Source organism: Thermobia domestica, chromosome 10 (assembly GCF_964235325.1).
Source record: "Thermobia domestica chromosome 10, izTheDome1.hap1.1, whole genome shotgun sequence".
In the NCBI taxonomy this organism is placed as follows: Eukaryota; Metazoa; Arthropoda; class Insecta; order Zygentoma; family Lepismatidae; genus Thermobia; species Thermobia domestica.
The window spans coordinates 137,805,614-137,827,898 of record NC_137463.1 but is presented as its reverse complement, the minus strand read 5'-3'; the positions used below and the strand labels follow the sequence as shown (position 1 = coordinate 137,827,898).

Genomic DNA, 22,285 nt, shown 5'->3' with positions numbered 1-22,285 from the left:
AAATTTTATCTAAAACTAAACTATACATAAAAGTTAATTAAATATGACCTAAAACTAAACTACACATAAATACATTTTAACTATATCTTATAATGCCCCCAAGCTAATGTACTTATACCACCCTCTAGTATATATCTTTTATCATCATTCGAATCTAAAGCTAATTTATTTACAGCTATGGTATACACATCATGCTTACAACTTCGAATTAGATTTATATTTTTGTATGTTTTCACATCATTGAATAGGGTTTGCTTATAATCATCAAATTGTAACTCTTTTGATACTACACATTTTGTTATTCCTTTTGCTTTTTTCTTCTCTTTATTTTCAACTTTAAAGGCATACATCTTTGATCTTAACCCAATAAATTCTGTCATTATTTTACCATTGTTTTCATCCTTCATCTTTCCTAATACTTTTTTGTTTACTAATGGTATTCCATATTGATTATCCTTTCCATATTCACTTGTATCAAATAAATCAACCATTTCTTTTAAGTCTTTGTAGAAATCATCTGTATTAATTTCATATATAAAACTATCAGTATCCATATAACATAACCCTATATCAATATCATATTTAGGTTTCATAATGTTGTAATGGAAGTCATACATTAATAGTTTTGACAAATCTAGCACACTCATACCAACATATATAGGTTTGTTGAAGGTCAATTTTTCTTTTTTCATATGTATCGCACACAAATCTTCAGTAAATATTGTTCTATAATCAAAGTTCGGTTTCGCTATTAACTTTTCCACCCTCATTGGATCACATTCTAAAGTAATTGATGGCCTCTTTCTAATGTTTTCCATTGTTTTACCAAATACAATATTATTCATTAACTTGTAAAAATCTTTCTCGAAATTATTCTTAGCTTGTGTTCTCATATTTGTATTTAGATCAATATATTCCTTTAACCAGTTTGATTGCTTGAACTCTAATACTCGGTGAATTTTCTTTAATATCATTCCAAGTGACATATATAATTTTAAATTTCTATAGTGAATAACATATCTTTCTTTATTGTAAAGCGTTGTTAATAATTTTGATTGTTTCGATCCTGGCGGGCACATATTTTCTGGAGCTAATGGTAGATCTGTATGTTTATCATGTAAGTATTCTGGATATTCTAAATCAACTTCTAATATGTAACCAGTTTCTGAATTATCTGGAATATTCATTATGTTTATGTAAGGTTGAACCCATTTAAAGTCTTTGTAAGGCATGTATTGACTCATTGCCCATCCATATAAATTATTTGCATCTAGATAAGCTAAATACTTTGAAGGTTCGTCTTTGTTATAACTTTTCATATACTTATTATTTGCTTTTACATACCTTTTACTACATTGTGAAATTCCACCTCTTATACCTTTTTCAATCATTAATATTTTGTCATAGTCAGTTAACATTTCTAGTTCGATTTTAGTCACCTTTAACATTGAATCCCATGATAAACCAGGAGCAGTGAAATACCAAGCAGGATCGAAACCATATGCCTTTAAACATACATCTCTAAAATTTTCAAATACATCGGCTAATATTAATACATCTGTCCTGTTATAAAGTTCTGTATATTCACCTAGATTTTTAATATTGAATGACTTCCAAACATTTTTCGCATGCTCATAATCTTCATCACTGATGTGGGTGTTAGTAAGTTTATTAAAGAACATTTCTTTTGAAGGTAGTTTTGTTTCTTCTAATCTTTCAATTGAGTCAATATAATCATATGGGTACACATCTTTTTTAATTACTAAATCTAATAAATCATAAGTGAAATACTTTGACGTTTCTCTATATTGTTCTTTTGTAAGGTTATTTGCTAGTTCTGCTAAACCCCTTGACATAAACCTAAATGAATCTAGAAATCGTAAATTAATTCCATTCTTTTTATCAACCTTCACATATTTCGAGTATGTTATATATTTTTCTTCATTGTTTGCAATTAGTTTTATTTCATTCTTATCATAAGCAAGTTCTTTAACAAATAGGTGAGTATCATAACCATTTAAATTGTGAATAAATACTGGAATGAAATTAGCATTTCGATAGCTTAAGTTACAATAACTGTGAGCTGCACCTCCAAACTTTCCAGTTAAATGATCATGATCTCTTACTTTTGCTTTATTTATATTTATATTTTCCAAACATTTACCTAATTCATGTTTCCATTCTTCTAATTTTTCAACCATGCTATCATTATTTTTAGCGAATTTTATTTTCTTATTTAACACATTTATTTGTTTTTCAATTGCGGGTGGTAAATCATTCAAGTTTTTCTCACATATATGACAACTATTGGAATTATTATATAACTCTTCCTCATCTTTAGTTAGGTTATTCATTTCAACTCTTTTGTTATATATTTTCTTTATTTCTATTGCTTCTTGTTTTAACTTCTCCACAAACACCTTTGCAGCATCTAAACCAATATAACTAACAGGCCTTTTATACACACCATTTGAGTATTTGATGTAATAACAGAAACTCATTGGTAAATGCTTTTGATACTTCACAGTTTTAGAACAATTATGATCTACTTCCATTTTACATAACAAGCATTCAAAATCGGCATATATCGCAAATGGTACCCTTAATGATCTATTATAATTTTGGAACTGTATTTGATTGTCATATGGTTTTGGAAGTTCTATTCTAACAGATTCATGCTCCTTACAATATAGTTCATGTTCTTGTAATTGTATCTCATTTCTAAAATGTCTTGTTAAACACCTATCACAAAAGTATAATTTTTCCTTATGCTTTGTTACTTGACTTCTTATTAATCTTGATAAATCCTTTATCCAACAAAAGTGATCATTATTTTCATCTTTTACATATAATAAATTGATGTGTTTATCCTGCTTATTTTTTGTGATTTGAAGTGGGTATATATTATATTCATCATCATAGGTATACACGTTAATGGATATGTTACTTCTTTTTTCAAACTTTACTATATCTTTTAATTGTACAGGAAATTCAATACCCTTACAATATTTCTCTTGTAATTCATCCACAATTTCTGTATAGTTTGAAGGCCGTTGAGGACGTGATTGGTGATCTATAGGTTTTAAATAACATGCAATAGAATATAAGAAACATTTATTATCTTTATTTTGAACATTAATCACTGCTTTTTTATCTTTAATTGGTTTAGGAAGGTCAATATAGGAAGAAGCTCGTAATGGTACATATTTATTTAATCTGATTTCTAAATATTTAATTTGATGTAATGACCATCCTGAACCTCTTCCTTGAAATTCCTTCATCCCTCTACATAGTTTTTGTTTAGCATTGGTTATATATTCATCTAAGTCAGTTGATTGTAATATTCTTTCATTCATAGTTTTAAAATTGCGTTCTTGTACTTCTTTATCTTTAATATAATCACAAATGAATACAAGGTTGACTTTTAATGGATGGTGCTTTAATTCTTCCTTGATTTTGTTAATAACTACTTTCCCACTTATATTTAAAAACTTCACTGGATCTTTATATCCTCCTATGTTTTCAATTGTGATAGTTTGTAATCGTTTCTGTATTGCTGTTTCCTTTGTTTCTACTTTAATTAGTATTCGTTGTGGTTTGGATTCTTCAAATACTTCTTCTTTAAATGGAAATAAGTTTCTAATTTGTGATCTGTTTTGTTCATCTTCATATTTTATAATACGGTCAATAAGTTCAGCCTTTCTTAATTTAGAATAACCTTTTATCCCCTTCCTTTTACAATGGTTTTTTAGTTCATCAACTTTCATTGTGTATATAACTTTCAATTCATCTGGTTCATTTTGGTATTGTTCGATTTTTTTTATTAATTCACTCTTATTTAAATAACTATAGCCGCGGATTTTCTTGACTTTACATATTTGTTTTAGTTTTGTAATTGACATCTCCTTCATCTCCTCACCAGTAAAATTAACATTATTCACACTCATTTTATATGGAAAAACACTGTATCATAATTTTATATTCACTAAATTTTTTAATTCATTTTCATAATATTTTTATACCAACATTAGCAACTTATTTTTCTAATACAGCTGTTAATGTCGACATAAAAAAAATGATACAGTGTTTTTCCATATAATAACACACCTTATATGAAAAAACACTGTATCGTTTTTTATATTCACCAGATTTTTTAATTCATTTTCATAATATTTTTCATGTTTAAACAAATTAAATTACATTACAACATTTATAATATTATATTATTTTTATTTATTTAATTATTATGCAAATTATTAAACCCTAACCATTTAATAAACTCTAATTATTTAATTATTATGCAAATTATTTATTTAATTATTATGCAAATTATTTATTTAATTATTAATGCAAATTATTTATTTAATTATTATGCAAATTATTAAACCCTAACCATTTAATAAACACTTTATTACCTTTTATGAAAATATTTATAAAAGTTAAACACATTAAATTACACTGCAACATTTATAATATTATATTATGTAAATTATTAAACCCTAACCATTTAATAAACCCTAATTATTTAATTATTATGTAAATTATTAAACCCTAACCATTTAATAAACCCTAATTATTTAATTATTATGTAAATTATTAAACCCTAACCATTTAATAAACCCTAATTATTTAATAAACACTTTATTACCTTTTATGAAATAATATTTATAATATTATATTACTTTTATTTATTTAATTATTATACAAATTATTAAATCCTAACCATTTAATAAACACTTTATTACCTTTTATGAAATAGCCATAAAAGATAAAATTTATAATATTATATTACTTTTATTTAATTAACTATTATGCAAATTATTAAACCCTAACCATTTAATAAACACTAACCATTTAATAAACAATTTATACCTTTTATGAAATAATCATAAAAGATAACATTTATAATATATTACTTTTATTTATTTAATTATTATGCAAATTATTAAACCCTAACCATTTAATAAACTATTTATACCTTTTATGAAATAATCATAAAATATAACATTTATAATATTACATTACTTTTATCTATCCAACTATTATGTGAATCATCAAACCCTAACCATTTAACAAACACTTTATTACCTTTCTTTCTCAATATTTTTTCAACCAAATACTCATCCTTATATTTAGTTTTCAATAATTCTGGTTCATAAAATCTTCCTTTAACTTCTTCATTGTTTAAATCTTTAATTTTATATGTTGGTGGATTAGATGGTATAACCTCGTTAATAACAAACACTTCTGCTGACCAATTTGGTGTATAACCTTTGTCAAACAATCCTTTAATTTTACTTATACGAACATGATCACCTAATTTGTATTTAGGTTTAACACGTTTATATTCTTTCTTATACACTTTATTCAATATCACATGCTCATTTTTCTTATTCACTTCTACAGGTTTCACACCAATTGTTCTATGTACTTTGTTATTATATTCATCAACTAAACCTTGCAATATTTTTAACCACTTATAATTACCTTGAACAGTAAATTTTTTCCACATATTTTGTTTAAGTGTTTTGTTAAACCTTTCAACAACAGAAGCTTTTTTACCACTATATGTTGAGTAATGATTGATATTGTTTTTTCCCATCAAATCTTCAAATTCTTTATTATAAAACTCTTTACCTTGATCAGTTTGTAAGTTATTAGGTTTTCTTACTTTTAACACTGATTCAAATGCTTCTGTAACATTTTTACCACTCTTATCTTTAACAGGAACAGCAAATGCATATTTTGAAAACACATCTATAATCGTTAGCAAATACTTATACCCTTTATTTAATTTTGAAACACCTTTTAACACACCACTATCCATTTCCACAAGATCTGCTTGCCATAAATCATCTATACCTTTAACAATAACACTTAACCTAGGATAATTTTTTCTAGATGGTTTATGAATTTCTTCTATAATGTCTTCTCTAATACCTTCACCTTCATATAGTCAATCGGGGTTTTTAATGAATTGGGATTTATTAGTACCACATACAACACATATACCTTTCTTAACATATCTTCCATTCTTTGTTTGTTCTATTCTAATGTTATCTATTTTTGTATCTGTTGATTTCTTACACTTAACACAATACATCATACTATTTATTATATGGAAAATTATTAACCTCAATCTATAATTGAAACACTATATCAACTAACATCATTCTAAAAATCAACCTAATTCAAACTATAATTCAACTAACAATATAATTCTAAAGATTAGCCTAATTCAAACTATAATTTAAGCATATGTTTGTTTGATGCTGTTGTCGATATTTGATGATTAATACTATAATTAACAGGTGTCGGTATTTGATGATTAATACTATAATTAATGCTGTTGTTGATTAATACTATAATTGATCATGAACTTCAATCTATAATTCAATCTATAATCAATCTATATAATAACTTCTACAATTCAAACACTGTTCATCTATATAATTTAATCAATATAACATTCTATAACTTAATCTATAATTCGAACAATAATTCAATCTATATAACAATTTATAATTCATCTGTATAATTCAATTTAGAATGTTGTTATATAGATTGAATTAGAATGTTATTATATAGATTGAATATAGCAAATGGTTTTATGAAAGTTCTCTTTCTATATACATAATAACTTGCAATGGTTGCCCTTCTTCCATAGCTGAATTCTTATTTGCTTGAAACATAATTATATCACCCTTTTTAATGTTTACAGGTAAATTTTCAATCAAAGTATCACCTAAATATATCTCTAGAAAGTATTTATCCAAACTTAATTCCATGTGCATTATTTTCCCATTATATAGAAATTTGTAACCATTAGAGAGATTAAATATTCTAAAGATTGGTTCCTTAACATTTTTAACTCTCAATCGACATATTAGGGGTATAGTTTCTTTCTGCATAATCAATTTAGTAGTATCCATCCTAATCTTTTGAAAATCATCTTTCTTTATATATGTGTCTTGTAATGTTTTTAATACATCTTCAAATTCGTTTCTATCACCTTCCAATTGACTATTAACATTACTATTTATTGAATCTAGCTGTTGTAAAGTTACTACATCATGTTGGTCAATTGCATCACTTACATTAACAAGTCTTTTGTTTTTGAAATCAACCCATGTTATATTTGATGTAAAAACTTCACTTACATGATTGAGGTTTGTAGTCCTCCTTTTAGTATTACCAAAGATGTCCATATTTATTATATAACAATTCAAATTATTTAATAGCAAGTAAAACAGTTATACGAGCTCCACCAAAATCAATCAAATCACCATTTTCATCTTTAATTGTAACTTTAAAATTATTAAATTTATTGTGATCTATTGGGAAAAATATCTTTTCATTAGGTTCATATATAATTGGTTCTCTAAACTCTGCATTTGTTCTAAATGTTGCAATTAAGTCTGTTTCGTTGTGTGTTGTATCATTGTGTTTTAAAATCATACCTTCTGCTAAATCACAGTGAATATTTATAGTATCAAACGGATGAAACCTTGGTGGTTTATCTCCAATATGTTCTATGTTATTAGCCAAGTTTTTATCACTAAAACCTAATACAGTATTAATGGTATCTAAGGTTATATCACAAACCTCACTAAATATTTTAACTCTATTTCTTTTCCTGTCTTCTGTAATTTCAAAAGTATCTTTGAATTCATCAGTGTAGAATGGAAGGTTTGATTTAATATATTCTTCTAATTCTTTTAAACTATATTGACCAGGTTGAACTATGGCTTGTCTTGTAACTTCAGGTTCTTCAGTGCAAAACGTTAATTTATTATTTTTTTCTGTAATGTTTGGAGTTAAGTATGTTGTGTAAAATCCTGCAACAGCTACTTCTAAATCGTTTTAAAATGGGTAATGCAATGACATGTTTAATACAGATGAATAACCATTTAAATTAAATACCTTCATTTATTATATAATAAATAATTAAAATGGATAATTGGGATATTAAAGTAAGGTTAACAGAAGAAACAGCGAAGAGTAAGAGGAATGGAGAGTTGTTACCTGATGATATAAGATGTTTAATAGTTGGGCCTAGTGGTTGTGGTAAAACGACGTTAATGATTGATAATTTTTTGTTAGCACCTAAATGGTTAAAATATGCAAATGTTTATATATATTCTAAAAGTTTAAATCAACCTAAATACCAACACTTAATACAACTTTTTCGAGATATAGAACGTAATATTAAAGATACAGTAGCAATAATAAAAGGAAACAATGAAGAGATTATTCCATTAGATGAATGTGAGGACTATTCTGTGGTAGTATTTGATGATTTCATTTTAGAAGAACAAAATCACGTTAGAGAATATTTTACTCGAGGGCGTCATAAGGGTTTGAACTGTTTCTATCTTGGACAAACATATTCTAAAGTGCCAAAACAATTAATTAGGGACAACTTAAACTTTATTTGTATATTTAGACAGGACAATGTAAATTTAAAACATATATATGATGAATTTGTTGCATCTGATATGTCGTTTGAAAAATTACAATTATTATGTAGCAAGTGTTGGAGTGAAGAACATGGTTTCTTAACAATAGATATGACTAGGAAGGTGAATAATGGTAAATATAGAAATAAAATTAAAGAATTTCTAAAAGTGTGAACTAAACGTATATGAATGCAGGTGAACGTATATGTTATGTTATGTTATGTTATGTTATGTTATGTTTTTATTTTTTTCTTTATATAATAAATGGATGTTAATAAAGCTAAGAAGTATATTAAGTTAAAAGAAGAACTTATTAAAAGATTTAAGGAAATTAAACAAAGTAATCGAAGTAAGTATGAAAAATTTAAAGAACAAGATCAGCCTGTTATTGATGCAATTAAAGATTTAGGGCAAGATATATCAAAAGTAGCAGAAGAAAATAAAAATCTAATTCAAGAGTTAGTTCCAGTTGCGTATAAAAGTGCTAGAGTGGATTCAAGCTTATTAGAAACACCGCCTATGTATGATAGTTCTATAAATGAAAGTGATACGCCTATAACAGAAGAAATAAAACACATGAAAAAACAAATTAAATATAAAGTAGAAGGAATAGAATCTTTAGCAACAACTCATTTGGGTAAAATTGCCTCAAGATATTATGCAACTAGAGATGATAAAAGTTTTGGAATACAGCCATATGATGAAGATGGGAAAATTATACATATGATAGGAAATGCGGAAGTTAAAATTCATGGTGATGATTTAGTTATTAATAATCGACATTATACAGGAACAGAAGGTTTATGGAAATTATTGACAAAACATAATCCAACAAATTATAATGATGATGATCTAGAAAAATATAAACAAATAGTAATTGATTCGAGTGTTGCATTTCATAATAATGATCCAAGTACTAGAAAACAAAAATCTAGTAAAGGTAAAAAATATAAAGAAATTATCAAACCTATTTGGGATGAATATATAAAACCAACAACACCTTCAAAAAAGACACCAAAATCTGGAGAAGGAATAAAGGTATATAACGAATTATCAAAAGAATACATATGGATGGATGATGTGAGAAAACTGATTGATCGTTTGATTGTTATTGATGGGGAAGAAAAATCTGGAAATGATAACTTTTATAATGAAAAAGTAGGTATTATGGATATGACTAATTCTAAACTTGCACAATTTATACCTAATGATCCAAAAGGTATAGGTTATTTGATAAAGATATTGAATACGCTGCCACCAAAATTTTGGAATAGTGAAAAGTATGGAAAAGGATTAGTAAATGATTTGATTAATAAACTTCCATTTGAGTTGCATATTCCAGGATTTAGATTTTGCGGGCCTGGGACTAAGTTAGAAGAAAGATTAGAAAGAGGTGATGAAGGTATTAACAAATTAGATGAGGCTTGTAAAGAACATGATATATACTATAGGGATAATAAAGATACAGAATCAAGGCATATTGCAGATAAGGAATTAGAAAATAAAGCTTGGGAAAGAGTTTTTGCTAAAGATGCTAATTTAATAACTGAAAAACTACCTGCTCTTGGAACTGCTTTAATGATGAATACAAAAGTAAGATTTGGTTTAGGTTTATAAGTAATGAAAGTAAGATTAGGTTTATAAGTATTTTTAGATTTAGGTTTATAAGTAATTTTTAGATTTAGGTTTATAAGTATTTTTTAGATTTAGGTTTATATATGTACTTTTTATGGAAATTTTCATAAAAAGCTTTTAATTTATATAATAAATATGCAGTTAAAAGGTTTTACATTTACGATTCCTAATCAGGAACTTAAACAATTAAATATAGATCACATTTTAACTAACAAACAACTCAAACAAAAGGAAGCAAAATTAAGTAAAGGACAATGTATGTCTCTATCTCTTTCTATACCACAACTTAAGAAAATAAACAAAGAAATGAAGGCAAATGATAATAAAGTACATTATGGTGGTTTTATATTTACTATTCCAACGATTTTAGCTTTAATAGGTGCTCTAGGTTCTGTTGCTGGAGGTGCGGCTGCTATTGCTAAGACTGTAGATGATGCAAAAAAGAATAAAATGGAATTAGAAGAACAAAAACGACATAACTTAGCAATGGAAGAAAAACAAGGTGGTAAGCTTTCAAAAAACGTAAACTCCAAAACAGTAAAGAAAAAGAAGAAATTAAACCTTTAAGTAATTTAGATCTAATACAACTTGTTAAAAAACTTAAGATAAGAAACTTTAGAGGTGTATTTATGAGTGATGAATTGTCTAAACAACCGATCAAGAATGAGTGTGGTATTGTTAATTTTGATACGTCTAAAAATATAGGAACGCATTGGATTTGTTATTGGAAAAAAGGAAATAAAAAGTATGTGTTTGATTCATTTGGAGGTAATCCACCAAAAACACTCGTAAAATATCTTGGTCATAATATAGAGTACAATAGCAGCCGTATACAACATTTTAACGAGGTAATTTGTGGACATTTATGCATTACAGTGTTAAAAATGTTTACAGATGGGTATAGTTTTTCAGAAATTATTAGTCAGGTAAGTAGGAATAAGGATATTTGGAGAAGTTATATTTAAGTTTTTATGGGTTTATTTTATGGGCTTAATTCATAAAACGATTATAAATATTGTTTATAATAAATATGGATAAGATAGAATCATATGAATTACAATCCTTTAAACCTAATCAAAAACAATCGAGAATTTAAATAAGCCAAACAGGTCTATTGAATTTGATATTGACGTGGGTGATGGCTTCATACATCCTTATTATGCTGATATTTATGTAACTTTTGAAATTAGAGGTAGAGATGGTGATGGAGAATATACTACTGGTCAAAATATTAGACTTATTAATAATTTCTTCCCACATTTGTTTTCTCAAATTCAAGTTAGTAAGCATGGTCAGATATTGGATATTATAGATTATCCTGGTTTAACTTCAACATCTGTAAACACATGTACGATTTCAAAACCAGAGGCAAATCACTATGATGAATGTGGATGGGAAGGAATTACATGGGCAAGAACAGATGAAGAAATAGTGTTTTTGCTCAGACTTTTACCAGGATTTTGTTCAGATTTTAAAGATATTATGTGGAAAGGAGGATTGAAATATACATTTAAAAGAAGTGGTTCTGATGATAATGCATTTGCTATTTGGAAAACAAAAAAGCAGGATGGAACATTTGAGAATGATCAACCACATCCAGGTAAAATTAAGATTACAAATATGGAGTTAAGAATGCCTATTGTTAATTATGAACCTAACTATGCCACCTTGTTAAGATCTAATATGTTAAAAGAAGGTAAGATTCCAATTTCATTCAACACGTATCAATGTTTGCAGAAATCAGTTAGTGGAAAGTATTTAGAATTCGATTTAACCACACAATTTAACTCAAGTGAATTTGATATGCCTAATTTTGTAATTGCCTTTTTCCAAACTGATAGAAATGATAATCAAGAAAGAGATTCAAGCTATTTTGATCATTGTAAAGTTCAGAATATCCATTTTCGTAATTCTAGAAATGAATCTTTCCCATTAGAATCTTTAAACTTAGATTTTGCAAAACATAAGTATTTGAAAGTTTATGAAATGTATACGGTATATAAGCGAGCTAGAATTGGAAATACTGAGATGTTTTATTATCCTAAGGAATTTTTAGAAAATAGGCCGATGTTTGTAATTAACACAAGCAAGCATAAATCAGTAACTGTAAGTGATAGAACTAATTTGAAACTGACTGTTAATTTTGAAAGTGATGTACCAGATAAAACAATTTGCTATGTTGTTATGATTGGTAAGAAAAATTTAGAGTATGATGTTGAGAAAGAAAAAATAATTGAGAAGATATAAATCAATTATATGTTTATTAGATTTGTTTAGTTTGTAAGTGTTTTTATGATATTATCATAAAAACTTATTTAATAAAATGACTATTCCAGATAACATTCCACGTGAGAATTTAATTGTGTTAATTGAAGATACTATATTAAATCTTGAGAAGTTATTAATGAAAAATAAAAGGAAGTTTAAGAGAATAAAATGTGTTTATATTACTCTTATTACGTTATCAATTCTATTATCAGCTTCTACAGGGTTCATCAATGTATTTATTCCTGTTACAGTGTATTCAATTATTACAACTGCATTTGCTTCGACTTCTGCTGTTATCACTGGTCTATCAACACGGTTTAATATAGCTTCAAAGAAAGAATATTATAAAAATATGGTGAATCGAATTGGGATGTTTAAAGATGAGCTTAATGTAATTAAGCTCATGAATGGCGAATTAACAGATGAAAATGTAAGAGATATTGTTAACAGAATCAATGACATACTTAACGAAATTCGAGGCTATTAGAAACTGATTTTTAAAAAGTTTTAATATAATAAATACGATGGCGAGTCATATTGAACTTTTAAATAAACTTGGAAGTCTTGAACAAAAACAGGTTATTGGATTAAGAGAATTAGAATTAAATACAGAATATAAGATTGTGAAAATGGAAAAGATTAAAACTAAGTTTGGAAAGAGCATTTTAGTTGAATGTGAAGAGTTTAAGGTATTTCTTCCACCTAGATTTACAAAACACTTAACAGATAAAATGATTGATGAGATCGTTAAAGATGGAATAAAAATTAAATACACTGGTTTAAAAGATAATTATCCAACTGTCGAGTTCTGTATGTGAATCCAAAAAATAATAAAAATGATCAAAAATATGTTGTCAGAAGTAAAAAATGGAGTGAATAGAATGGATCCTCAAAAGAAATTTATACTTACTAATAATTTCAATGTAATTGTTAAAAATGTGCAGACTGAAGTTCAAGTAGTTTTTGATATTAACGGCTGTCTATTCAGTTTGAATTATGATCAGTGGACAGAGTTCAAGAAGTCATTGTTTCCTATTGAGAATGAAGTTAGCAGAAGATTCCATTATCAGTATCCGAACTTGTAACTATCAATATACTAATTTGTAAGTATTATGTAATTATGTAGAATTTAGTTAACTTTTATGGTAAAATCATAAAAGTGTTTTGTAATTTTATTTTACTAAATTTAGTGATTTTTATAACTAGATTTAGTGATTTTTTTTGTTTTTGTAACTAGATTTAGTGATAGAATGCATTAGAAGTTATTATGAGTAAGATCGAAGTTATTTGAGATGTGATAGAAGTTATTTGGGAAGTAGGGAGTGCGGTAGAAATTATTAGGGGTAGTTTAGAAGTTATTTGGAGGTAGGGGGATGCGCTATTGTTATTAGGAGTGCGCTATTATTATTGATGGTGTGCTAGATTGTTATTGGAAATGATGAGGTGGCGCAGAATCCCCATCCCACACCTACTATTTTACGATTATTATATGTCCATTCATTTTGAAACTGGTAATTTTTATGGTCCTAGTAAGCATTTCTGGTTGTCATCATTATTGTGTAGTATAGCCCTCGTATACTTACAAGTTTTCGTTCAAGTAAATTTTTACGGCAAGATTTCGTCCTGAGGTTTTGGATATTATGAGATATTTCGTCCCGCGAGGTTTTGGCCACGCGAGATTATGGTTAGATGAGGATTTGGTCACGCGAGGGTTTGGTCACCGTAGTTTTGGCCCACGGGATTTTGGACTGCGAAGTTTCGCCCGAAAGATTTGAGCGTATACCCTCTTCTCTAATCCTAGATCACGATGAATTTTATAAATTTTCTTTCCACATATTCAAGCACGGTTTGCAATAATTTTGTGTATTTCTGTTCGTTGATGTAACAAGAGACTTACACAGCTCGTGCACAGCTTACAGGATGCGAGGTGGCTTGTTTCTGCCTTACAGTAATCGCACACTCCACCTTTTCTGACCAGTGTAACACGTGTTATCCTTTCTTCCGCGTCTTGGTAATAGTAACAGTAAGTGTATTCAGAAGCGAAAAGCTGTAACGCAACCTTCCCTGTCACGGACAAATTGAGCAGGTGCAACGGGTTGAACGTATCTTTAAGACCAGTAGTGTCGCTCACTTCGCGCTTGGTGGCCCTACTATCGCTCGTATAAGTCATCACTTATAGATCGGAAACATCTGCGTATAACTGGCAATACATATTTGTTAAGAAAAAAAAAACGTAATTTTTGCGAAGTATGCGTGAAAATTATATTTGCATTCTTTTCATAGAATACTTCTGCACATTCAGATGCTACAAACATCAGATGTTTAAAAAAGTCACATGTTATACCTGTAAAATAAATTATCAACACAATGTAGTACTCGCTACACAGCAAAATTCTGTTTTATTTCAATTATAATAATATAATAATTCGATTGACATTTGTTCAAATATATGGATAGAATAATATGTGTGTTTTCTTATGCGATCTGCGTAAGCGAAATGGTAACTTCAAACATCCTCACCGTTTTAAACCAAGGTGTTTTCATGGAAATTGTAAACCACGTATCTGATAGTTGTAAATTAATTTAGTTAGAGATACATGTTTGTACATTTTTTTAGAACGAATCAGGCGTTCAAATGATACCATTTGCATATATTATGATTCATAAGTTCGGGAAATCCTTTCAAATGTCCCTAAGAAAGATATTCTTTTCATTTGTGCACCCACAAAGGGGTAACAGGTTTAGGTATCTACACAGAAGGAACCTTGAACAATATAACATGTCCTAGTATATAAATTTACCAAGTTTAATTGAAGTACGTTAGTAGGTGAAAAGGCAAATATTATATTTCAAGCTTAATCAATTTAAAACACAATGGGTCTACTTTTTATTTCTATCGTTATTCAATCATCGTTCCTAGGGGTTGGTGGGCAATGCATTTTAATGTACACCCTAACGACGTTCAGATATGTTTTAGTGTACTATATTTCGTCAACATTAAATATATAAAATATTCATTATTGGATCAAAAGATCCAATATATTTCAAATTTGCTCTAGGTCTTATATCTGGAGAACTATATATAGTGTAGCAAAACCCAAACTATAATTTAACTCAGTATGATGTGCTTATTCCGTAGAAAATACGAAAACTCGATTTTCAAAAATTTTGTGGCCCCTGATCCAAAAACTAATTATCGACCAAGATCGCAATCTTTTGATCCATTTTTTAACATTCCTAAAATTCTTGTTTTGAACTTACATTAGTTACAAAAGAAAAAAGTTTAATTTTTATTTTGTGGAAATCAAATTCAATACTATATGCCAGAAAAAACATATTTTCACTTGTAATTTATTCTTAGAATATAAATAGTATAAAGAAGCGGACTACCAAGTGATGGAATTTCATACACATGGCTCTCCATTACAGCGCCGAGTGTATAATTTTCCATACACAAACAATATGTGTCACTTCTGTCGCGTTTGCTTTATAGATGTGTATGCAATTACACACACACACACACACACATGGCGTAAAAGTCATAACTTAATATCCACGCAGTGTGAATGTAAAACAGAGGAAACTATACATTTATGCGCCTAAACCAAAGGCAAAAACTAAATATTATTGGCGAACTTTGCCAATGGCGCACAGGTGATAAGGATCAACAAATGTGGTGGCGGTCAAGGTGTTAAAATGTTCAGCAAGTTATTATTAAAAATTGTGTACGCGCAGATTCTAAGTACAGCCTTCTGACTCACTAAAAAGATTCAGTTGAAAGGTCACATAAACAGTGTTTCACCTAACGGAATCTTCTTGTTCTAAAATCTCATTCTTTCTGTGCTTGCTGGACCTCTTGGAATATCATCACCTGTCTTTTCTAAGATTAATCAAGGAAAAGATGCGAGATTGCTTAGACGGTCTCTTAAATACGTGTCAGAAATCCATTTACAATGGTCAGAGTCAATTTGTTTTGTCTCTTTGGTACTTTAATAAATAATCATATCACAGCTAATTGGGCTATTTCCGATATTGACAGTATATAATCTTCAAATTATTCAGTAATCACGGTTTGGGATTTTAGGTTATTATGAATGAAAAATGTCATATCAATAAATAAAGTAAATTGTTTGTTGTAGGAAAAATACTTATTATTAGATTGTTACAAAAATTAGAAACGTTACCAAGAAGGTACAGCCACATAAGTACTTCGAATACATGAATTCAATTGGTGATCTTACTATTAGTAAACCCTAAACTCTTCTGATCTGTAATTAAATCTAGCTCGAAATCTCCCGGCATACCAGCAACAATTTATGACGAGAATACTGAAGCTAGTGATCTTCCGACCTCTTTAATAACTTCTTCTTCGGAACATTTACTTCCCTCCCCCTACAACCCATCTTCCCCCTCTCCGCCCCTTCTGTATCAATATCTTATCCAACCTCTCTACCATCCCGGATGCAGTTCTGCTAGTCTTGCAGTCGCTTTCTCTACATAGATCCCTTGGATCCGACAACATTGGCTCTCTCTTTCTTAACAAAATTGCTTCAGCTATCTTCGCTCCTCTATCCGTTTTATTCAATAGATGCTTCATAGAAAAGTATTATCCTACCAGCCGGAAAGTAGCTCACGTGACCCCAATATAAAAATCAGGCTCTAAACATTACGTATTCTCTTATAGACCAATGTCTCTTTCTGTAATTTCTATTATCTGCGAAAATCTAATCAAAGATATGCTACTTAAATTCACGTCACCTTACATTCACACTTCCCAGCAAGGCTTTCTACCGAAAACTCAAGTTTCACAAACTTAAGTACTCCTCTTTTCTGTGTAGCATGTAAATGATGAATAGCAATACTGAATTAAATGTTATCTATTTTGATCTCTCCAAGACCTTTGATTCTGTCAGTCACATTCATCTTCTCCACAAGCTTTCCAATAGGTTTAATGTACATGGCAAATTTTCCTCTTTAATCACCAGCTACTTAAAGGACCGTAAACAGAAAGTTGCTCTTTCAGGAACGATTATTAACCCTCAACCTGTGACTTCGGGTGTGCCATAGGGGAGTGTACTTGAGCCCCTGTTATTTGTCCTGTATATGGATGAGATCTACTCACACTTACTAGCAAATCCTAATGGCCTTTTACTTTTTGCTGATGACTGTAAGTTATACAGAGAAATATCGTGTTCCCATATGCGATGGCCTACAGGAAGACATAAATTACCTTATATACTGGTGTGAAATGTGGCCATTTAAAATTAACAGCACGAAATGTGAAAGTATTACCATTACTCTGATAAAGTTTCCTGCTCCCTACGAATACCATAGTAACAGTTCCTGTATAACCCATTCAGCGAGTCACAACGATTTTAGTGTAATCTTTGACTCGAAACTCACATTCTCTGACCAATAGTTAAGAAATCAATGCGTACGTTGCGGCTTCTTTACCGATTTAGTGAACTGCGCATTGTGGTATCACTAGCAACATTCTATGAAACACTAATCGCGCCTAAAATCGAATACTGCTCTCCCAACTAGGCCATAACATTTCTCTAGACTTGATTCTGTTCTCAATTTCTTTATTGTTATAGTAATACTTTCGTATTCCCGTACTTCGTATATTACCTAAGGAGGAACTCTTGATTTATGTTCCTTATATATCCAGGCCCCGGGAGTGCGCAGAAATAACTCTGACCTGAAATTTCTTTGTAAGATAGTTAATGGGTACTTAAGATGGGAAACCACAATTCAAGAACTATCCATATGTGACCCTTCCTGCAAAACCTGGAATGCCCCTCCTATTCCATTTTGCCGCCCCAGATTGGCAACTATACAGATGTATCTTTTTCCAGAGAATACCGAACTATTATAATCATCTACCAACTAGGGATGTGGACATTTTTGTCGAGCTACTCGCGTTTGACAGAGTAATTAAACGCGTATTTTCCAAATAATATTACTTTTGCAGTCTTTGTTGACGTTGGGGGCGCGGTGGCTCAGTGGTAGAGCGTTCACCTCCCGTGCTTGGGGTCCCTGGTTCGGTCCCAGCTCGCGCCGTCTGGACTTTGTGGTGGACAAACACCGTGCTCGTGGGTTTTCTCGGGGTTCTCCCGTTTCCTTTCACTTTCTTCATTCCACCATTTCACTCATTATCACCGTCTCCTTTAGCCTAACCGGCATAATCGTGTGACGTTAAACTTAAAGATTTCATTTCATTTTTCATTTTCTTTGTTCACACTGTTGCTATTGTTGATACTTTATTTCTATATTTTTCTTCTGTTAATACTTCCCTGTGTAAAATGGCAAAATCATACTGTGTCTGGGAATTTGTTCAATAAATAAATAAAATAAAATATTTTTCATAATCAATACATTCACTAATCTATTTCTCAATGTCAATAATTCAGTCATTTACAACCCTTTCACTTACATGTATATCAAATCATGTTTGTCAATTTCTTTCAATTATTTCAAGACGATTACTGTTCAATTATTATGCGTCACTGTAGTTGTTGATTTTCTGTTTTCAACATATGTATTTGATTAGTACCTTTAAGGATTGATAATTTAAAAAATCACAAAATTAACATATTTAAATAAACATATTGTTTTAAACAGGCTTTTAAATTACGAATAACATAATCTAACCTCCTTACCTATTTAAATAGACGAATTGTTTCAAACAGATTTTTAAATGACGAATCACTGAATCTAACCCACTTTTTCTTTTATTTTTTTTATTTTTTTAAACATATTTAACACTAGTAGCGTTCCACTTTTCCACAATTAAAACAATGCCCGTACTGAAATCCAGAGCAAAAATGACGAAACATAGCAAGTAAATACTAGCAAAAAACTGAAGAAAAAGTTGCTAATATTAACATTTATGAGCTCAGAAGAACAATACAAAATAATATGAATAAACTCACATGATATGAATAACTCACATGAATAATATGAATAACTTTAATGTTATTGCATGTATAGAGAATTCTCGGAACATATTCAATTAATACAACATACGAAGAACCACAAACACAAAGATTTTTCCATAAACAAAACATGACATTCAGTGAGCAATATATGTTAGTACTGTCTAAATTAGTAGTGATGCTTCTACCAAATTACTAATGTGCATTTATTTCGTTAAATGAGGAAAATTTACTAATATTGTTTTGCTTAAATGCACATTTAAACACATTATGTCAGTAGCATTGGTTTTTCGAAGAAGATTAATCCTTCGTTAAATCTGGGTAAGAACGTAAAATCGGGGTTATCCTCCACTTATGTTTACATTCTGATTAATATTCATGAAAATAAAAAAAAATGCAATAAATTTTAATACAATAATTACTTGTTGAAATGTGAACCCAATAGAAATTCCACTTTATTTGTGGATACATCTCAAAATACCTTCCTGTTCTGGAAACATGGATAACACAAAATACTCACCAACACAATCCTCTCCTTCCGTACGATAGCCATCTTCGCATTGGCAGTAATAGGATCCCATAGTATTAACACATCGACCGTTGCAAACTCCGGTTTCACATTCATTAATGTCTGACATGCAAAGCAAATTAAAAAAGATTAAGTCTATAGAACAATGCATTTAGTTTCTTACTAATCAATCTAGGAGAAACAAGTTTGGAATATATAGTTAAAGACCCTTTCACTGATCTAGTCCTATTGTTCCTACCCAAATAGAATACACTTCTCTTCATAAACACAAAATATTATTAATATATCTAGGTAGTAAATATTTGAAAACTACTTATTTTTTTATGTATTTTTAGTTATTTTTCGGAAGCCGATTATTAAGAGCGCATTTTAAAGTAAAGCTTATTTCGCTGATTGTGAAATCCTGACCTGTGACCTGTGACTTATCATCAAGTAATACAAGTACCGTAACTAGCATGATTTGTATAGAAATTTCTTACTTCAATTTAAGTAATCAGCGTACACTCTGATAATTTATCTGGTTTATATCTAGACTCTTGTATGATATCACGTAGCATATTAAAAATCCACTATATCTTTGAGCCCTACATTTCATTTGCCGCAATAGAACAGACAAAATTAACTAATATAGGTTAATTTTGAACTGTTATATAGACTCAACGAAAGATATATATAACCGATAAAGGATATGTTGTACAGCAATTTTCTAATCTAACATACGTACAGATGGTTATCAAAATAATAAAGACAGCTGTAGTTGGAAGCAGCTCTGATATTTAGTTTAGCAAGAGTCAGATGGCGACTGCCGCAGTAAGCTGTTGGAGATACAAAATGTTTTTAGTTTAACGTCCCACGCCCTGTTAAGCTAAGGGAGATAGATGATTAAGGCATATGAATTATAATGGAAGAATCAGTGGAATGAGAACGCGGGAGGAAACGGGGCTACTCTGGGAAAACTCACGGCCACGATGTTGTCCACCACAAATTTACTTGGCCGATATTAGAACCAGGGACCACACGTACCAGAGGTAGAAGCCTTACCACGGAGCCACCATACCCACCTGTTGGAGTTAGTATTAGGGTAAACATAGTATATTACGTGAGGATCAGTAGAACTAGAGTATGCAGTGAACTAAGGCTACGGTAATTGTATAAAATGCGTCACTGCACTAATTTCGAGATATGGTATATTGTTGGCGCTTGATTAGGTGGTGCATGACGAACGTGACAAGTAAGTTAGGCGTGTCGCTTGGCACAGTGTTCAAGGTGCTGACGGCTTACAAAACTCTAGGCAAAAACTCATCGGCAAAGAGAAATAGTGATCAGTAAAAACCCTCAGTAAGAGGTCTTGCGGACCATCAAAATGGATTGTCACTCAGAACCGTCGTATGATTGCGGTGCAACTGACGGAGAAACTGAAGTAACACCCTACAGATTGTTACATGACACGTACATGCGGGGTCGAGTTTCACGGGGCAAATCCTTGACAAAAGGCCATAACCGTTTTTACATAACCGCACAAACATGCAATATGGAGTTCTGATGACTGGAAATGTGTGATATGGTCGAATTAAATATCACACAACATTATTCAACTTATTTCAGACCATACTGATCTTTTAAGTATCCAGTCGACATTTAACTTCATACTTATCGCTTCCGAAGAAAATACAGTACATTGTTGGAAGCTTTAAGCGCTACGATGTAAGAGAGTTAATTCATTGCTTTTACAAATCTGTAGTAATTATACATCTCTATGTAAAACACAGATTATACAATACAATAGTTACTACACAATACTTAGTATACAATAAAAAGCACAGTTTTCTTTCGTTTTACTTTTCTTTTCTTTTTCTTTCTTTCTTTTTTCTTTTTTTTTTTAAATATAACGTTGAGTATAACATTCATCTTTGGCTACGGCCGCAGGTTACTTTCACTCTGCAGATTCGAAATTTGTTACTAAATGAAAATATTTTCTAATTAAACATTGTATGTTTTATACTGCAATTTTACGATTTTTCGTTTCTGCTTTCTTTTTCTATTTTTCGTCTTTTCTTCTGTTATTGTCTATATCGAATATTACTATAATTATCAAGGATCTTAAAATAGAGGATCTGCCCTTACAACAAAATCTTGAAGCCATACGTCACAGTTTCACCACCCCTACTCTGCCCACTCCGCCCAATAATATCGCAATGTTTTGAGCCAACAATCATGGCGGAAACGAAAGTAGCCAATCAGACGATGGCAGATACGAGAGTAGCCAATCAGATGTGCCGATGCTCGGTTGGTTTTTGGCTTCATCAATTTAATAGGATGAAGATACATATGGGTAGATCCTTTATTTATAACATCCTTGATAATTATTGTACGTTGATTCTAAATTTCATGGTTAAAAAGATACATTTTTCACGTATTTGTGTGTTTTGGTATGATTAATTTATTAATTCTATCTT

The 22,285-nt window shown here is 29.9% G+C and overlaps 1 protein-coding gene across 1 annotated transcript in view; it reads right to left on the bottom strand.

Annotated features, from left to right (window-relative positions):
- Positions 1 to 22,285, bottom strand: part of LOC145662734 (uncharacterized) — a gene marked incomplete in the record, with an annotated part of 1,843,005 nt that overhangs the window by 603,942 nt on the left and 1,216,778 nt on the right. Inside the window, 1 exon segment of the mRNA XM_081728599.1 lies at positions 19,821 to 19,931. Coding sequence (XP_081584725.1) covers positions 19,821 to 19,931 — 111 coding nt within the window.